The 19468-nt window shown below is 39.2% G+C and overlaps 1 protein-coding gene across 1 annotated transcript in view; it reads left to right on the forward strand.

Annotated features, from left to right (window-relative positions):
* The window catches only part of CEP104 (centrosomal protein 104), a 2320447-nt gene that overhangs the window by 161340 nt on the left and 2139639 nt on the right, over positions 1-19468 (forward strand). The window contains 1 exon segment of the mRNA XM_044062948.1: positions 479-652. Within this exon segment, the coding sequence (XP_043918883.1) occupies positions 479-652 (174 nt within the window).

Consider the following 19468-nt stretch of genomic DNA (forward strand, 5'->3'; position numbering starts at 1 on the left):
CTGAAGTAGAACCATTTCATTATATGCATTTTATACTGGTGGGTAAGATAGATATTGACACTTCCTTAAAAATTTGTTTTGGCTCATGTTCATCAGAGTATGTGAACCTTATGGAAGGATATCTTTTTTAAATAGCATTCATGTAACTGTACTGAGTAAGGTTCATGTAGAAAATTCAGTTTATCATAAACTGTTCTTGTATTTTCATTTAGGCTAACATTATTTTAAGAACAATTGTCTTAGCAAAAGTAATATTGTGGAGAGTAGACATTCTCATATCACTTGCTCAGTTTGAATTTATTGGTTATTGTTGACTTATGTTTAGATTGTATTTATTAATTCAGTTGTTATCAGAATGTTCTGAAACCTGTATTACTGAAAAGTACCTGTATTCTGTTTACATATTTTTTATATTTTACTTAATGAAATTGGAGTGTAAACATTTGTGTCTTAACCGAACTGTACTGTCTGTCTGTAGGTTCTGTTCATACCCTCAAGAGATTGTCTTCCAGATGGTGGAACCATGTAGGATTCGTAAACTGCAGCTGCTTGCACATCAGTACATGATATCAAGTAAAATTGAATTCTTTGTCAGCAGCAGTCTGCCAGAGTACTTTACACCATATCAGTCAAACCGCTTTCGGCGGCTTGGGTAGGTAGAACTTAGATTAAAATATATTTATTCACTGCCATAAACCTTGTAGTTATTCTCTATTTTACGCTAGATATATGAAACTGGAGGACCAATTTTAGGACCACAAGGGCCAGGAAGACTGGAAGATTGGTACTATTGCTGTATTATAATATATTCACCCACCATTAGGTTAGTGGTTATAATAGTATTCAAATTCTTTCTGTTACTCAAGAATATCTGTATATGTAATGTTTGCAAAATTGCTAAAGTTCTTAAAACTCTACAGGGATCAATTTAATTATAAGTTCAGTAAATGTAGGAGGTCAGTAGTGTGAATGAATGATGAGGTCTACCACCAAATGAAAGAAGTGGAAGTATAAGCCTAATCCAGTAAGGAAAGATGAACTCTTAGCAGCCATGTAGCTCTTTACTCATTATGAAGTTCCATATCTTTCTTTATTAGAGTTTGACATTATAGTAAGTGTTAGACTCATCTAAGTAAAATTCATAGTGTTTGCACACCTGCTAGCAAGTAGGCCGGATGTTGATTCCTTCCTTCCTTTTGATTACTGTTTGAATAGCTCCCCAGGCAACAGAGGGGCAGGTGGGAGAAAGGGAGAAACTCAGGAGCACTAATCTGTTCTTTGTGGTACGTGGGTAAGAAATATGAGTAGTCTCCTGGCTTAATGTACAGTGGTGGAGCCCAGATGAACAGTAATTAGTATTACAGGCCAAAAAGAGTGATAAGATTTAGTACGTGCGTGGTTCTGCTTCCAAAGTGATGGGCTGTAGCAAATGTATTTGCTATGGGCAGGAATCCAGTGCATATACTCTGAAAGGTTGGGATGTAGAGATGATGCTGTGTATGAGGAGGCGGTGATAGAAAATCAGTGCATTTTATACTCTGAGAGGCTGGTCAGACCAAATTGTTGTAGATATAACAGCAAAGATATTCTGCTCATATACTAGAGGTATCACATAGACAAGCAAGCTTTTACTGCACATTAAGAAACATTAAGGAGACTTTATCTATTTTTTTAAATATCACAGCCATGTTTAATTGATGAGCATTGCAGTAGCATAGTTAAAAAAGAGAAAGTGCCACATGAGTAAATGTCTTTCTTTCTGTATTTTATTTTTGTATTTTTCACCAGGATAGTCCAACTGGGCAAGTGTCCCTTTTCATCAGAAAGTAAAGCTCCACAAAAATTATATTAATGTCTATTAGAAATTTAAAGCCACAAATAAAAATATTAATGTCTATTTCAAATGTAAATATTATAACAAGTCAGTTTGTATTTTGTAGAGTTAAGTAGTGTAACAAGTCACAAAACATGAAATAACAAATCACAAAAAATAATCCTTACAGAATTGTATAGTAACTTTACTGCTCATGCTCTGTTACTTGAAAAAATGTTATGTAGTCTCGGCCATATATATGGATACTAGATGGGCAAAATATTTATGGTAGAGGGGGAGTTAGATGGTGTTACCACCCCTTCCAATGAACTCAGTAGCAAATACTTGGAGATTGATTGTTACACATGATTATCAGTCACCTCTGACTTAAACAAAAAAGTGCGGTATTCTTTCTGTCTAAACAGGAATTTAAAACTATGCAAACATTCCACAAAATCCCTAGCACACTATATTATGCAGATTACTGCAAAGATACTCTACTGCTTAGCTGCTGCATAATTTTTATGGCAACACCATCTGGAAGAATAAGTGGCAACCACTTGGAAGGCAGAATGGGTTCACATGCTTTGCTACTTCATGTGGAGGAATCCATATTGTCCTTTGTGCCAGACTGGAACTACTTTACTGAAATTAAAACTGTGTCCAGGGTACCCGTTCTTCCCAACTACATCAGGAAAGTATCAGGGAAGTTAGGGAGGAAGGCATATGTGAATTGTAGCAGGTGTCAGATCCAATGAATGTTCTGGGGGATATTCATAAACTTTTTTTTTAAATTCCTGTATGCAGTAAAATACCCAAGTGAAACAAAGACACACACACACACACACACACAAATGTGTAATTCAGGTAAGGAATTTTCAAGTAGCACTTACACTTTTGAGCTACATCTGCTCAATGCAAGTAAACATCGACTCTGAAGGCTACTGTGCTGGTTGCAATACTGTATCCAGTTAAAGCAAGTGTTCCAGGCAAGGCTTTCATCATTACAGAGACATTGAGAGTTATAGCAACATTTCAAATAAGCCTGACGTGAAATTAGAGATGACTGCTATGCAGCACCCTCTTGCCTGATTTACTTATTTTTAGTTGAAAGAGAACTGCCAAAGAGAGGACATAGCTCATGATAGTCTGAGGTCTACAACAGATGTTAAATGATGATGTATTGCAGTGTGCACTGGATTAATGCTATGAGTAATTGATACTGGGCCCAACAGCCACTGTGATGTTAAAACCTGACTGCATGTCTACAACTTAACTTCTTTTTACACTCTTCCATTTAGTAAGCATGACTATTGCATGTCTGTGATTTTGGTATTTTGCATGATTTGTTGTTGCAGATATATTTTGTTTGACAAGACCAAGAATTTTGTTTTCTGTAATATCCTTTGTATGGGAAGTGGGGTTATGGCCATGGGTATGTTTCCTTCAAATGCCCTCCTACTCATTGTTTAGTTTGGCTGCATCCATTATTTAGCCATGACTCCACGTATGAGGTGATGTGTTGGGGACTGCTATTGCAGGAGTAACTCAAATTATTAAAACTCATATATTTAAAGGAGATATGTCTGTACGGTGCAATATACAATTGCCAAAACAGTTACAGAATGATTAATGTGGTAATTTATTGATGTCCTTCCGTATCACTGTTGCATTATTCCTTACGTAAGGGATCTCCTGCCAAGGATAGCCCAACATATGGCCAGTATACCAAAGCCTTTAGAGTTTATAGGCATTGTACATCACATGTGTGCTCCCAGCGCAAGGCATAGGGAATAAAGGTGACATACGGACGTACACACCTCAGAACTTCTTTGCCACCAGTCCAACTGCCATCATTGAATGTTGGTCTGAATGCTCTTCTTTTGTGCTGGTTACTGAACCATTTTCAGATAAGTGCCCCTTTGGGGTTCTTTCTTATCATCTCTTTTATTTTTGTTGTTGTGTGTTTACATGTCAGGCAGAAAGGGAGAGTATCAGTGTGGGAGGCAGATTCCCCATAAACATTGTCACGAACAATGTCTCTTCTGTTTGGGTACTTCTCACGACCATACACAGTGTTCCATTTGTCAGGTGTTTGTCCCTAAGACCCTATGTAGTCATCTGTGCTCTTTTTCTATTTATCTAGAAAACCAGTGTCTAAAGTTGCTGTTGCAAGGTGCTATAGTGGAGTCTTCCTGTTCTGAGGATCGGCTGCCAGCCAAGAAAAAGGCCAAAAAAAAAAACTGATCTGATTCGGCTGCCTACCCTACATAGTCATCTCTCCTCCTTTTCTATTTATCTAGAAAAAAGGCAGAAAAACAGCACTATAATTCAAAAAACAACACAGCAAGAATGACTTCGCATGAACACCAACATTTTTAATATTAAAACTCTGTTAACCAGCAGTTAGATTATTTTTATTTTTGTTATTATTAATTTTATACACATGGACCTAATGTCCAGTTCAGACATATGCTCAAAAATTTCGAGATGGATGGGGGGGGGGGGGGGTTAAAAATATTGGATACTCTAAGTGGGGTTGGTCAATGTAATGTCACTTTAGTACATTAAGTTTAGATTTAATTTCCGAACATAAGGGTTAAGAGCAATCAAAACTTGCACCATATTAGTTTTCTTGCTAGGAAGAAAGGTCATCCCCTTTGATAGTAAATCGCACATGCTTTTATTAATTGTCACAGAAGAAAACTTGTACACTTTAAAGTCTCTCAAATTGTTTTTTACAATGGTCAATGCTGACAAAGAACATGGGAAATGGTCATTTATTTGTCCATAAAATGGTGGTGAAAGACTCATTTCCTCCCCCTCTGAAAGCCTCTGCTGTTCCCCCTGTATTGGCTGGTTGATCCCCTCGATTGTTGATAGTTTCCTGGATGCCACAGACCTCCCCAATTTGTATTCGCTGCTTGTTGATTCCTCAACCGTTCTGATTGTCTTGGGAGAGAAATCGCTGTGGTGTAAAAAAATCATTCTTCCAGTCGTCCTCCCCTGTAATAGTCATGTCCACGTTTTCTACACTATTGCAAAATGAATTGTTCTCCTATTCCATACTTGTGAATACAGGGGTGGGGGACAGGCAGTATTATTCTTGTATTCATCAATGTTCCTAGACAACTTCTTTGTTTTCCGTGTTTTTATACCCAGCATTTGTTCAATTGAATGCAGCATGCGTGAATATTCAAATTTATTTTCAGCAAAAGACACATTCTGCATTAAAGCTTGCTCTAAAATAAAGTGTCTCTAGTAAACATCTCAACAGTTTCATTATTGTGTTTAATCACCAGTTCCATATACTCAAAACTATGCCTGTCAAATAATTGTAAAAGCTCCTTGTGGTAACCAGAATTAGGAACCAGCCCTGTGTGAAAACGCCCAAGTGGTAAACTTTTAGGCACAATCTTCATTCTTAAACATTCCTTAAAATATTCAGTGTCCATCTGAATTTTCTTAATTTTTAACAAATTACGGTCAAGTTTGACTACCTTGTCACTGAGTCTATCATTAAGTCTATTTGTACTATTTTTCAAACGAGAGCATTAGCGTTTATCCAGTCATTTAAAGAAGGGAACTCATTTGTCCAAGCAGCTGTATTAGTGCTGCCATTACTGGTTTGAGCAGGTCGTTCACTTGGTGTTAGAATTGTTCTGTGAGATGAGGCATGAATAAGGCTCCCAGTTGGTTGATTCACCATTTCAGAAGCACTAGCAGAAGTCATATCCGGTGGGGGTATACGAAGGACTGTGGGTGGTAAGCTGCAATAAGGAAATTTGCTCAATCCGCTCAATTCTTTTATTCAGCTGTTGAATTAAAACAGCCAAGTCACCTACAGACTCCTCCAGAGCCTGCATTGTCCGTTGTTTCGAAGACTCCATTCAGCCAGAAAAACTCCAAAATGAAGATAAGACAAAAAAACAGCACTGTAATCCAAAAACAGCATGGCAAGAATGGCTTAGTACGAACACCAACACTTTTAATGTTAAAATGCTGTTAACCAGCACAAGGTACACCCAGTTTAAAAGAAACAGCAAAAAACAGTCCAAAACATAAACGCTTTTGTTCTGACTTTAAAGTCATACAGGAACTTCATCACATAAAACCACCATTTTGCAGCAACTGTTGTTAAATAAGCTTTATCCAATCAAAATGCAAATCTAAAACACACCCACATAGGAACCAATGATTACGTCTGACAATAGGCACCCCCCCGGACTAATAAAATCCTTATGATTCATACAAGTAATCCTAATAAATAAAAATAAACATAAATAAGTTATCTTAAACCTAAAAAACTTCTTTTCATCTGTTTAATGCCCTTAACTTCAATAAGCATTTAATACATTCAGCCTCGTTTAAGCCTGGCAAAAACCGGGCGTTAAGATGAAGTTGCCATACAAGCTCAGCTTTTTCAAGAAGTAGGGGCCAATCCCCTCCCTGTTCTGATGGCTTCAAGATTTCCAACACAATAAACTTTAACTTCATGACCTGGATTATTAAAAATACTTTTTGCCAGTGCATTAGTTTCTTTCCTTGACCGGATACCACTCAAATGCTCGCCCGTTCTGTTCTTTAACTCATGCTCAGTTTTGCCCACGTAAAAACATGGGCTTAGTGAGCAAATAACACAATACACAATTTTAGATGAATTACAATTCAGTCTACCACAAATACAGACCCTACATTTGTTAACATTAATCTGACTGACTTCCAATATATAATGGCAGTAAACACATGCCCCACATTTAATCATTCTTCCTGCTATTTGAGTTTTCACTGTTCGTTCAAAAGCAGTTTTAAAATTCAGTCCCTTTTTATAAACAAACTTAAGCAAATTACCTACACGTTCCCTTATATCATTTTCTCTCATTAGAGTCTCCCATTTTTTAAATAAAATACTCCTTATGCGATAACTTTCCGTATTAAATGTAGTAATAAAGGCATTCAAATGATTCATATTAGTAGTAGTTACTACTTCCTGACTCTCATTCATTTCTTGTTCCATACTAAAATTGGAGGTACCTAACAAACAGATAGGTGCAATATTGTTAGACTCAACCCCAGTCAAATTAGTAGACTTTTCATTAAGAATGGGGTTGAAATGACCCATGGCTCTCTTATTAATAACTTCATTGCTCAAATCATTGACTAAAGATATAGGGTAACCCCTCTGTTACCTATCTGTTTGTTAGGTACCTCCAGTTTTAGTTTGGAACAAGAAATGAATGAGAGTCAGGAAGTACAGCTATTAAGATTATACTCACACCCAGTACAGCAAACAAGCTCTCCCCTAAGACATCCAGCACCTCTGAAAATATTGCTACCAAGTTCAATAAATTCTTTACTGAATCCATACTAACCTTGGCTAAACAAAATAATCATTCATCTGCTTCCATCACCCTCTGCCAAGTGTGAAAGTATAGTCGCAACCCCTTCTCCTTCAAACCTTTCCCCACTGCCATGATATAAGACTACTCTGTAAATTCAAACCCACTACACTAGCTGCAGACAAACTCCCAGTTGATTTTGTTTGCATAGCCGCAGAAGCCATAGCCTATTCTATATCCATCCTCATTAACAGGTCACTAGCTGAAAACATACTCCCAGATATCTGGAAAATTACCCACGTTATTCCACTCCACAAAGGTGGCAATTTTACAGAACTGACCAACTATCTCCCTATTACCATACAATTCTCACTGTCAAAAATTTTAGAAAGGTGCATCCACAAACAACTCCAGTCCTTCCTCGTCAATCACAAACTATTATCCAGCACTTGTGAACTTCCATAGAAACAATGACAAGTACATTTCAGCAATATTCCTAGACCATTCTAAAGGATTCGATGTGGTGCCACATACTAAACAAATTCAGTCCAGTCTCACATGGTTCCAGAGTTACCTACAAGAACGTAAACAAGCTGTCCTCTGGCAGCATGAACTCCCTCCCCTTCTGCCTGTCAACCTAGGGTTTCCTCAAAGATCCATACTTGGACCCCTCCTGTTCTCTCTCTTCACCAATGATTTCCATACTGCAACCTAACAGGCCTCCATCATCCAGAATGCCAGTGATTCCATACTAATTTGTGCAAATTCCATCTATTACAAGCTCAGACCCAAGATGCCTTTTCAGCCGTAGAAACCTGGATCACAAACTCTCAGCTGATCCTTAATCTAAACAAAACTAAATTTATGCTATTCCACCCAACAAAACCCACTGTTCCCCCTCCCTCATTCACATTATCATCACTAAACAAAACTGTTATCTCAACAGCAGTCCAAACAAAGCTCCTGGGTGTTGAAATTGGCAATAACCTTAAGTTTGATATCCATATCTCAGCCTGTTAAAAAGGTGCATAAAAAACTAGGCATTCTGTACCGCAATAAGCACTTTTCTTACAAATTATACAAAGTCCACTGTAGCCCAAATTCACCTCCTGTCCACACTTCTCTATCCCTCTCCTATTTTTCATTAACCTCATAAAATCTGACTCAGCAAAAGTGGAATCATGTTATAATAAAATAGCTAAGTTTGCAACTAATTTTCCTAACAGAACACACCATCATGAGGTTCTGAAACAGCTAGCTTGGTTAGAATTCCCTCTAGAACCAACTTACATTGGCCCATAAACTACTATACAATCCTGATAACATTCCCTCACTACAAAACCCGTTACAACCACACTCTAGTACTAGAACCCTATGGTCTACTCAAAAATTCTTGCTTGACAGAGCTAAAGCCAACAACAAGGCGGGTGAATCTTTTCTTTCAAATTTTATCCCTAAAATCTGGAATACTTTACCCTCTGAAATATCCTCCACTACATCCTTGCCCCTCTTTAAAAAAGTATTGAAAAATCACCTTACTAAATGATGGCTCTGTATCTGTACCTCACCTGGATAATACAAACTACACTCACTAGTCTCCCTGATTTATTGATCTCCTTGCAATGTTACCTCCTTACTGAAAACTCCTTATATTCTCAAAACTACTTAATGTAGCATGAATCTTAAACTTTCAAGTAAGATGTTGTCTGCATACTAGAATGGTAATAACATCTGTAGTTAGTAATCAAAGGTATTGCAAATGTTTCATTTGTGACTGACTGCAGTTAACTTGTCTTACTTGTTCCATCCTCTGGTTTATTAGTACTGTAATATGTTGTAAATTACCTCTACTGTACTACCAATCCCTATGATTATGTATTTTTTTATTATGGATGTTTTTATTATTGTCAGTTATGGAGCTTTTCTCCCCGGGACTCCGCTGAAAAAGGACATGCATCCAGATAGACTAATGTGAAATAAATAAAGTTGTTGCCGCAAGGTGCTGTAGTGGAGTCTTCCTTTCCTGAGGGTTGGCTGCCAGACCAGAAAACGGCCAAAAAACTCTGGTCATATTCGGCTCCTGTCCAGCCTCCCTTGGACATATCTCTTGAGGTTGGTGAAAGCCTGGAGGATCTTCCAGTTGTTGCCTCAGATGCCTCTGCCACAACCCTATCGGAGACAGGCATGATCTGACTTCTTGTGTGTTCTTGGAGGCTTTTCAAACATCTGCTCCAGACGTTGACGGGGAACCTTGGCTGATTATATCTGAGGGAGCCAGAGAGATTCCACAGATTTTAGTTTGGGAGGAGATTCTTGCAGCATTGGTAGGGTGTCAGCAGGGATCTAACTCTCCTAGGGTTTTTTATACAGATGTCCAACAAAATAAGGAAAAAAAAAAAAAAAGCATATTTCCCCTGCTGTTAAAGATCCACAACATGAGTGGCAGGATTTTACTCAAGGGTTGTTCAATGCTTTAATGGTTTTAAATCCTCCTTAAGGAGTCTCCGTGCCTGTCCCTCCGCTGTCCTCTACTACTCTTAAGAGGTCTAGGAAACAAGAGTCTTCTGATGGGGATCTGGATTGTGTGGAAGAGTCATTGGCATACTTTTGTCAGCTTCCTTCTCATTTGGACTGTGGGTCTGAGGAAGAGTATCAGTCCAAACACTTTTTCACGTATGATGGAATTTTTTCAAATGAGATTGTTATCAGGTTTCTGATATTCAGAAGAGGTATTATGAATTCCTCCAAATGGAGCTTCTCAGACCCTCTGCTGTTTCCTGGCTGCCATCCTGGATATCTTTTCAGCAGCCTCTGTTGCCCCTAGTTCTTAGGCTCCAGCACTCAAGAAAACTGAAAGATTTTACAAAGTGCCTGATGATTTAAAATTTTTGTGTAAATGATCCTTCTGTCGTGTCTGTCTCTTTTGATAAACCCTATAAGCTGTTGCCTATTACTAAACTGCATCCTTCACAGAAGGATCGTAGGACCATGTAATGACTGGGCAAAAAGTTTATACTGCTTCAACGCTGGCTTTTAGGGCTATCAGTTACCAGACTCGTGAGGGATACGATAGTATGCTTTTGCTTTCTTGTATTTTGTAATACTTTATTACCTTCTTCTATTTTGTATGTTGTGATTTGTTTTCTTTACACTGTGTTTTACTTGTATTTTGCTTTTAATTGGATATTAAAATCAGGAAAAAAAGAGTCCACAGTTGTGTCTCGTGTGAGTCGCACACAAATTTTTCCTACCTTCCCACCCTGGTGCTGTTGTGTTCTTAAATTCAACCATCTTTCTAGGTACCTTCCCCTTACATTAAATTGACCACATGTCTCCTTCCCTTTCCCCTTTCATTGGACGTTGTGAGTAAGCACAGAATTATCATTTTGTGAAATCACTCTCCTTCAATGATTTAAATGTATTGGCCATCCCTCTGTATTCCATAGAACCAGAATACAAAGTCCCCACCCCTTTTCAGTCTATATTTCTCTTTTAGTAGCTTTCCACTTAGACAGCTGAAACTTAGTTTACCCCCCCCCCCCCATATGTAAGTGTTTAGTGCACACTGCAGTGCTTAGGACATTAACCATCTTTTTCCATCTTATCATTAAAATCTGCAACATTATTTAAATGTGAAATATTGGTCAATAGCTCCTTGTGTTTCTCTCTGACAGCACTGAGGGTTTAACTTTAGAAAAGCCTTTCATCTTGGTAGTATAAAGGAATTAATTTTGTAAGTTTCTGCTCTGTTGTGCTGTCACCTGTGGCTGGCTACAAGAATTCCTGCTTCTAAACGCATTTGGAAATACAACGCTGATAATAAGTGTGTGTGTGTGTGTGTGTGTGTGTGTGTGTGTGTGTGTGTGTGTGTGTATATATATATATATATATATATATATATATATATATATATATATATATATTCATTTATTTATTTATTTTTTTTTTGCTCTAACAGTTTCAGTGATATTTAACAATCCTGTGCTGCTCTTAGGTTGTAGTTGTTAACATAATTCCACAATAGCGGTGTTTTTTGTATTTTATGAACATATTGTGAACATTTTGTGAACCCGGAATTAATGGACATGCTCCACCTCAAAAAATCCAAATCCACCAAAACCACTAGAGCAAGCGACTTAAACCTTAGCACGGACATAAATAGGACGTGCTGGAGGGATAGATTTATCACTCAGAGACTCCCTATGCTGTGGAATAAAATCCCGGTCCATGTGAGGCAGAGCACCTCGCTGGCTCTGTTCAAGAGAAATCTTGACCTGTGGATGGGAGATCGTAGGTTTACCCCGGGAATCATCTCTGTGTCACTGCTGGACAAAGGCACAACAAACTAATGGGCACAGTATTTTTTCATATAAGGGGTGGCGTAAGCCACAAAAATTTGGGCTAGGCTTATAAATGCCTTAGGGAAGATAGCCTAGTATAAACCTATGAACCTATATGTCAGGCTGAAGTTCCAAGGTTTCTTTACTTGTGTTCTGTTTGTCTTCTTTTTTTTCTCCTACCCAATTGTTGTTGTGTTCTTAAAACATGGTGACTTCTGAGTTGCCCACCTCTACTGTAAATCTGATATTGGACACTTCTCCCAGTCCCATTGCATCAGCTCATTCTATTGTGTACAGTGAGATCATTTGGGAAGGCCCACCCCATTAGTTTCTTAAGCTTGAATTATCTTCTTTTTCCTCCCTTCCTATTTAACTAAAAAAACGCTTTCTTCGGCTGCCTTTACTGTTTTGTGTCTCTTCCTACTTTATTACTTTATTTTGCCTTTACTGTTTGTTGTTATAGTGTTCAATTGCATTTATTCTGCTGCATTTATTACTGCTTGTTAGTAGCCTGATTAAATTGTAATTTTTACTTTAAGTGCCTTAGTTTTGGTTAAAGGACTTGGCTTCAGGTCAGTTATTTTACATTAAAAAGGTGTGTGGTTGGCACTCTTGTGGGAGGAGAGAGTAGTCTCTGTCCTTCTGAGCTGGGAATTGCTGGGTGACTGTCTGTTGTGCTTGTTGTGTAAGTTTGTTTTGTTTTAAGCACTTGGGTTCCAAACCAGTTATTTTACATTAGGAAGATTTGTGGTGTAGACTCTTGTGGGAGGAGAGTATAGCCTACACCCTTCTAAGCTGGGGATTGCTGGTTGAAGGCTCATTGTGTCTGTTCTGTAAGCGTCTTAGTTCTGGTTTTAGCACTTGGGCTACAAACCAGTTGCTTTACATTGGAAGGGTTGTGGTCTGGACTCTTGTGGCAGGAGAGTATAGCCTGTACCCTTCTAAGCTGGAAATTGCTGGTTGAAAGCACTTTGTGTTTGTTTTTCTGTAAGTGTCTTAGTTCTGGTTTAAGTTTGTGGGGGAGGTTGGCATAATGGTTAAGGTATTTACCTTACAAACATGAGGTATAACAGCTGGGCTCCAAACCAGTTACTTTACATTAGGAGTGTTGTGGTCTAGGCTCTTGTGGTGGGAAAGTGTTGCCTACTCCCGTCTAAGCTGGGAATTACTGTTGTAGGCTTATTGGGCCTGTTATTCTAAGTGCATTTATTCTGGTGTAAGCACTTGTGTTTCAAATCTGGAAATTGCTTGTTGTAGGGCTATTGTGGCTTAAGCATTTGTGCTCCAAAACCAGTTGTTTTACATTAGGAAGGTTTGTGGTCTAGACTCTTGTGGTGGCAGATTGTGGCCTACACCCTTATATGCTGAGAATTGTAGATGAATTGCTGCATTATTTAAATTGCCTTCTGCTGTTGTGATGGTGATTTTATGCACTTTAAATTTCTAGTACTTCTGCATTTTATAGCAGAGGCTAAATTCAAACTTGCTGAATCTAGACTGTTTGGTATTACTTGAGCACTAAAACCAGCTCTTCACTGAGATACTGAAATATCTGAGGCATCCACTGCTTCCAACTAACTATAAATACCTGTTTTTGCTCTAATACTGCAGTTTTAATTTGTATTTACATTCCACTGTGTTTGAATTGTTTGAACTATTTCTTGGTGACATTTTATTGTATACTGTAGTAGTTCAGGTGTAGCACTGCCCAGTTCCAAGTTTGCTATTTCTGGGTCTGTTTTGTAACTTCTCAGAATCAACTTCAAGCCACCTTTGTTGGTGAAGGCCATTCTGCACCCTTGTGTGAGGCGAGTGCTGTCTGGGTCCCATCTAATCGAGGGTGATTGGACTAGAGCTCAGAGAGAGAGCATTCATATTGGCTAGTTTGAGTTAAAAAGGCCATTGTTTTATGTAAACCCACGTTTGCACTTGTTTACATGTAGCACTCCATTGTGCATTACCACGTAGTGGTGGTTACTGTTCATGGTTACAGATGCAAACGTTTTGTTTGTTAAATTTTTCCTTAGCACTTTGCTTGTGGTCCTCCAGAGGTTTCTCACTGCTCTGCTCTAATGTCAGGTGGAACACTAAGCCTAGTCTCAGAGATACCAACACACCTCTCACCCACTAGCCACTCCTAAGTGTGACCTCTTTTCCTGATCATATAAATTTACCTATCACTATGGACAAACAATTTCCCACAGTTTCTCCTGGCAGCTTGGTCGACATGGGCAACCAGAGGCAGTGTAGCAACTGTTTCATGTTCACCGACAACCCTGTACTCCTAGTCCACCAAAACACAATGTGTGAGAGATGGAGCTGTATTAAGAACCCTGAATTCATGCTCTGTCACACATCACTCAGTACATATGACAGTGAGCGGGTTGCCAGCTTGCATACCTCACATCCTACTACACCCAAACCCACATCACACATACCTACATATGCAGAGGTCCTCACCAGAAACTTACCTAAACACCAGAGACCTCCAAAACACAAACACAAGCACTCTACACATAATACTTCCTCTGCAGAACACATTACACAGAATAGCTCACACACCAGTGTCTCACCAGTCGAACCCTTAAGGCAGAACACAAAAATCAAACATATTGGTCATAGGTGATTCCATCGTGAGACACACTGATGTCCCTTTCACCAGGCTGGATAAGGAAAAGGTCATGGTCAACTGTCTGTCAGGTGCCAGGATACGCCATATCACACATAAACTCAGGTCTCTCAACAACAGGTACTATTATGACACAATCATAGTCCATGTTGGTGTGAATGACTTGAGATGTACCTCTTTGGACTATATGAATAGTAACATAACTGAGCTCTCAGACTATGTGTCTCACGCAGATATGTCCCTATCCTTAAGCAGCATTTTACCTTCATGTAGGATGATGCTTCAATACAAACAGAAAATGATTGATTTCAATAACTGGCTTAGCTTCTGTTGTCATTCTAAGAGGATCCACTATCTGTTAGCCTGGGACGACATGATCGACAGACCTCAGTGCTATGCCAGAGATGGTCTTCATCTGTCAGAACTGGGTTTTCGGCTTCTGGCTAAGGCTCTTGCCACCCCCATAGTGCCTTTTCTATGTAGTGTCTCAAGAACAAAATTCCCAATGTAAAAACTTCATATAAAAACAACCTCAAGGTCATGCGGCTAAACGCTAGGAGTCTTAACACAAAACTGCACTCTCTGAAAGGTGTCCTCACCTTCGAAGACACAGATGTTTGTGCAGTCACCTCCTTCCATATGTTCAGACCTCAAACTGATGGTGTGAAAAATAAAGGAGGTGGTGTATCAATATTTATTAAATATAAATACACACCAGATTGGTTAAACAATATGACTCATGGAGACGCTTCAGGTGCAATTAACTGTCAGTGGGACACCTATTCAAGCCATTGCCAGCTACAGAACCCCCTCCATGAATCAGGATACTCACTCTCCCTATTTAGATCTACTTGAGTCTATCAAGATACATCCAAACACCATGATTTTGGGCGACTTTAATTCCTCAGCCATTGACTGGGTAAATTACTCATGCTCAAACTCATTTGCCAAAATGTTCCCGGACTTCGTTAACTCTAATTCCCTGGACCATCTGGATGACATACCCACAAGGGGTGTCAGCATCAGAGATTTGCTGCTTACCAATATGGGGGACTACTGTAGCACCTCCACTGTGATGTCCTTCATGGTAAGATCTGACCACAAATCATCTTATACAAAGTAAATATCACACCTAACCCCACCTAGCAGCAACTAAACTAAAAAAAGTCTCCAAAGAAGGTTATAACCTCTTATGGGATGGTATAAATAGCTTCACTGCACCACCTCCCTCAGATGGAACTGACAACTATGCTGAGCTCTACACTAATGCTTTATACAAACACCTGTACAACTGAATTGGCTCGGCCATATCTGATAGGACCAAAACAACCTCCTCAAGGAAGAGCAAACCTGCCTGATGGACAACTGCTATTAAAAGGCTTTACAATAAGAAGAAGAAATTGCTGTCTAAGAGTAAGAGGGAGTGAGCCCTCCTAAACTGGAACCACTCCCTACTCAGCTTAAACAATTAAATAAGATTTTTTTGTGAGGTCCTCCAAAGCAATCTACAAGTCCAAATTAGCTTCCTCAACAAAGGACAGCCACAACGCATTCTACATTTACATCCATAACCTAAAAGGAAAGGCCTAGATTTGTGCAGAACTGGTAGTTAATTCTACCACATATACTGAGACTGTGGACATAGCTAACATGTTGTTCGACAGGTTCTGTGAAAACTTTACTCTCCTATCGCTGCTACATGTATCCCATGACATCCCTACCATTTGTCCCCTACCTTGCATCTCTAAAGAACAGGTCACAAATGCCCTTTCTAAAGCCAAAAACACAGCATCTATGGGACCTGATAACGTCCTAGGCTACATCCTACATGGGCTTCGACATGAATTAGCAATACCATTGGGTGCTCTTTTCAATCATAGTCTAAGCACCGGCTTTGTACCAGTTGAATGGAAGACAGTCAAAGTTATTCCCCTGCACAAAGGTGGTGTTTCCATTGACTCCGGGAACTATAGACCTATTAGCCTGACTAGCCTTATCTGCAAGGCCATGGAGCAAATTATCATGGATCTTATCAACAAAGATATAGGTAATCTCCAAATACGTGACACTACTCAGTCTGGATTTGTCTAAGGGAGATCATGCCTGTTAAACTTGGTGGACTTCTTCGGGACAGTCACCAAGGCCCTGGACGAGGGAAAATCTGTACATACAGCCTACCTGGACTTAGCCAAAGCATTTGACACTACACCCCCCCCCCCCACACACACACACACACACACACACTCAGGCATCAATGACAAACTCTCCCTACTAGGCATCAACCCGTGTATTATTAGATGGGTTGCTAACTGGCTCACTGATAGAACTCATGTAGTCAAAATAGGGGAATCCGCCTCCAACAGCAGACCTGTAACCAGTGGTGTTCCACATGGATTAGTCCTGGGACCTCTACTGTTTGGAATGTATTTCTTCAAAGTACAAGCAAAAACTAAAGGTCTGTGGCTGACAAAGTTTAATGATGACTGCAAACTGGGAGCAGTCATAGAATCTCCAAATGATATCAATATCTTACAAGAGGGTCTTACACAAACAAATGATTGGTGCCAAAGTCATGGTCTTAAACGCAATGCAAAAAATGTATTATCATTCCTTTCGGTATAAGTAATGTTCCTGATAACTACCACATCAATAGCAACACCTTAAGTACACACTCAGTGGTGAGAGACCTGGACACACAGTTTGACAGCAGCCTTACCTTTGACCACCATGTCTCCACAGTGGTAAGAAGGGCATTCTGTATTGCTCGTCTCATAAGTAAGGGCATTGCCTCCAGAAAAAAAGAAGTTGTAGTCTCCCTGTACTCTTCCCTCATCAGGCCAACAATTGAGTACAGCGGTCCTTTTGGTATGTGCCTTTCTAAGCACCTGCAGGAACTGGAGAAACCACAAAAGTTCCTCACAAGGAAAATTCAAGGTCTTCACCATCTGTGCTATGTGGATCATCTGAAATCACTGTCACTTTATTCTGTTTCATACAGACTACTCAGAGGCAATCTCTGCCTTGCATATAAGGTAATCTCTGACCCTGAATTACTGGAAATGTTTCGTATCCGAAAGTAAAATGGGACATGGGCTACTCGCTCTAAAGACCTTAACCTGCTATGTGACATTAATAAACGTGCTGGAGGGAAAGATTTGTTTCCTAGAAGTTACCACATCTTTGGAACAGACTCCCACTTCATGTCAAACAGAGCATCTCATTGGCTGTCTTGAAAAGCAGTCTGGAAAATAGGATGGATGACCATAAATTCACTCAAAGCAACTGTAGAACGTGGTAAAGTAATAACATGTTGAAAATGCAACAACAGTACGAACACGTGTAATCACAACATCAACCCTTTAATGATAAAGCTTTTGGATAAAATCCTTCATCAGTATAATGAATCAACTTAAGAACTCATTCAAATACAAAAGTAAAATAATCACATGACATCACACAGTCAATAAAATTATTTAAAAAACAATTATCTCAAGCACATTTGCCTATACTTTAAAATAGGTTTTTAAGAAACAATTTTATTTATGCCGGGGGCATGGTCGGCATTTAAACGTAAAATCCAGTCATGCTCCCTGACCTCCAATTTATTATTTAAATCTCCACCTTTTAGGTTTCTAAAATCCACATCCAAAACTCTAAAACAAAAAATTGTACAAATCCCTCTACGTATCCCTGATCTATGCTCCACCATTCTGTCCCTTAATCAGCGAGTAGACTTCCCCACATAAAATGCAGGACAAGTCCTGCAAGTAGCCAAGTAAATAATATTATCAGTATTACAAGTGGCATAATATCTAACAGAATACATCTTATTAGTGCTGGGATGTGGCTGTGATAAGTAATGAAATCACATTTCTGGACAAGTAGGGGCTGTATTTTTCATAATATCAAGATATTTGGGAAGAGCCTGGGGAATCAGAAGGGTAATATTCCCCACCAAAATATAAATAAACTTACAAACTTGATTAAAAGATAGCCATAGCTAGATCTTTAATATAGCTGTATGTTTGCCAAGAGGCATATCGCAAGTATGGATTTGAATGCTGTTCACTTGTCTTACCAGCGCCCTCCAGTAAATATAAATATGGTTCAGTTATTGGCTCACTGTCACTTTCATGTACAGGAATATCCAAGTTCAGACTGAGGCATTACAGTGGAGCATCATGTATCAGAAAGACCTGATCATGAAAGAGCAATGTGCATAGACTGGGTAATACTGCACTGGTATTCTGAGACCTGTAATTTCAAGACCAAATATTACAAAAAGAAAAAGTACAAAACTAAAGGAGAATAGCAAACGTTCTTCTTAAACTTCCTTTTTGCATAGGGTAAGCCACACTGCACTGCCATTGTGGGATGTTGCCCCACATTCCTTCTGTTTAAATATACTAATTTCAAGAGTACCCTGTCTCTAACAAAAGGGAGTATTCTGTTACAGAGCAATCTTAGTATCTGTAAGTCCCCATTTTCACACATTTGGTCTTGCTATTCCAAGACTCGCACAAGAGTTTCAGAATTTAAAGTGGTTTGAAGGTACATATTATGCTTTTTTGAGATTTTTAGGATGTGGGTTCTGGTGTGTAGATTGCGAGACAATTGCCCGCAAGCTATAAAAAATGAAAGCAGAAGGCCGCAGCACTGCTAGAATGTAGAGCGGTGCGACCAAAAGAGAGCTATGTGGTGGGATTCTAGATAGACTGTCAAACCGCCACATCGAGATGATCCCAAACGTAACTAAGCAGGCTGTTTCCTGACAGTGGAAACAACCTCTCTAGACAAGCGATCATCAGCACAAGTGAGCTAAGCAGGTCCAACAACACCAAACACAAAAAAGCAGCATACCTGTCAAACGCACATGCAGACAAATCCCCAAACACAACCCTTGAAGGAAACCATGCTGTGGGAATCTGCAAGATGTGAACAGCCAAAGAAGCTGCAGCAGTAGCTGATAGATACACATTCACAAGGCATCCCCACAATGGAAATAAAGTGCCTTGTTAGAGCCTCCCTATTGCACAGCATGTATTGATTAACTAACGTATATAATAGTATTCCATAAGTACATGAAAGCCAGAAGCACAACAGCAGTTCATCCTGCAAGACAGAAATACATACATACAGACAACAGCAGGCATGTGTGAGTAAGACATATTCCCGTAATCCCACATGCATCAATAAAATAGTGTATCACTGCTGCACTACCTCTTATACATGACATGCCCATACCCAAACCTACTGGTATCCCAGTTACAGCCAACCTGTGGCAGGTGTAAATAGGACAACCTTGGCAATTAAAGATTACCTAACTAACAGTACAGAAGCAGCCACT

This window comes from Protopterus annectens, chromosome 2.part1, assembly GCF_019279795.1.
Source record: "Protopterus annectens isolate FY-2018-M chromosome 2.part1, PAN1.0, whole genome shotgun sequence".
Classification (NCBI taxonomy): Eukaryota; Metazoa; Chordata; order Ceratodontiformes; family Protopteridae; genus Protopterus; species Protopterus annectens.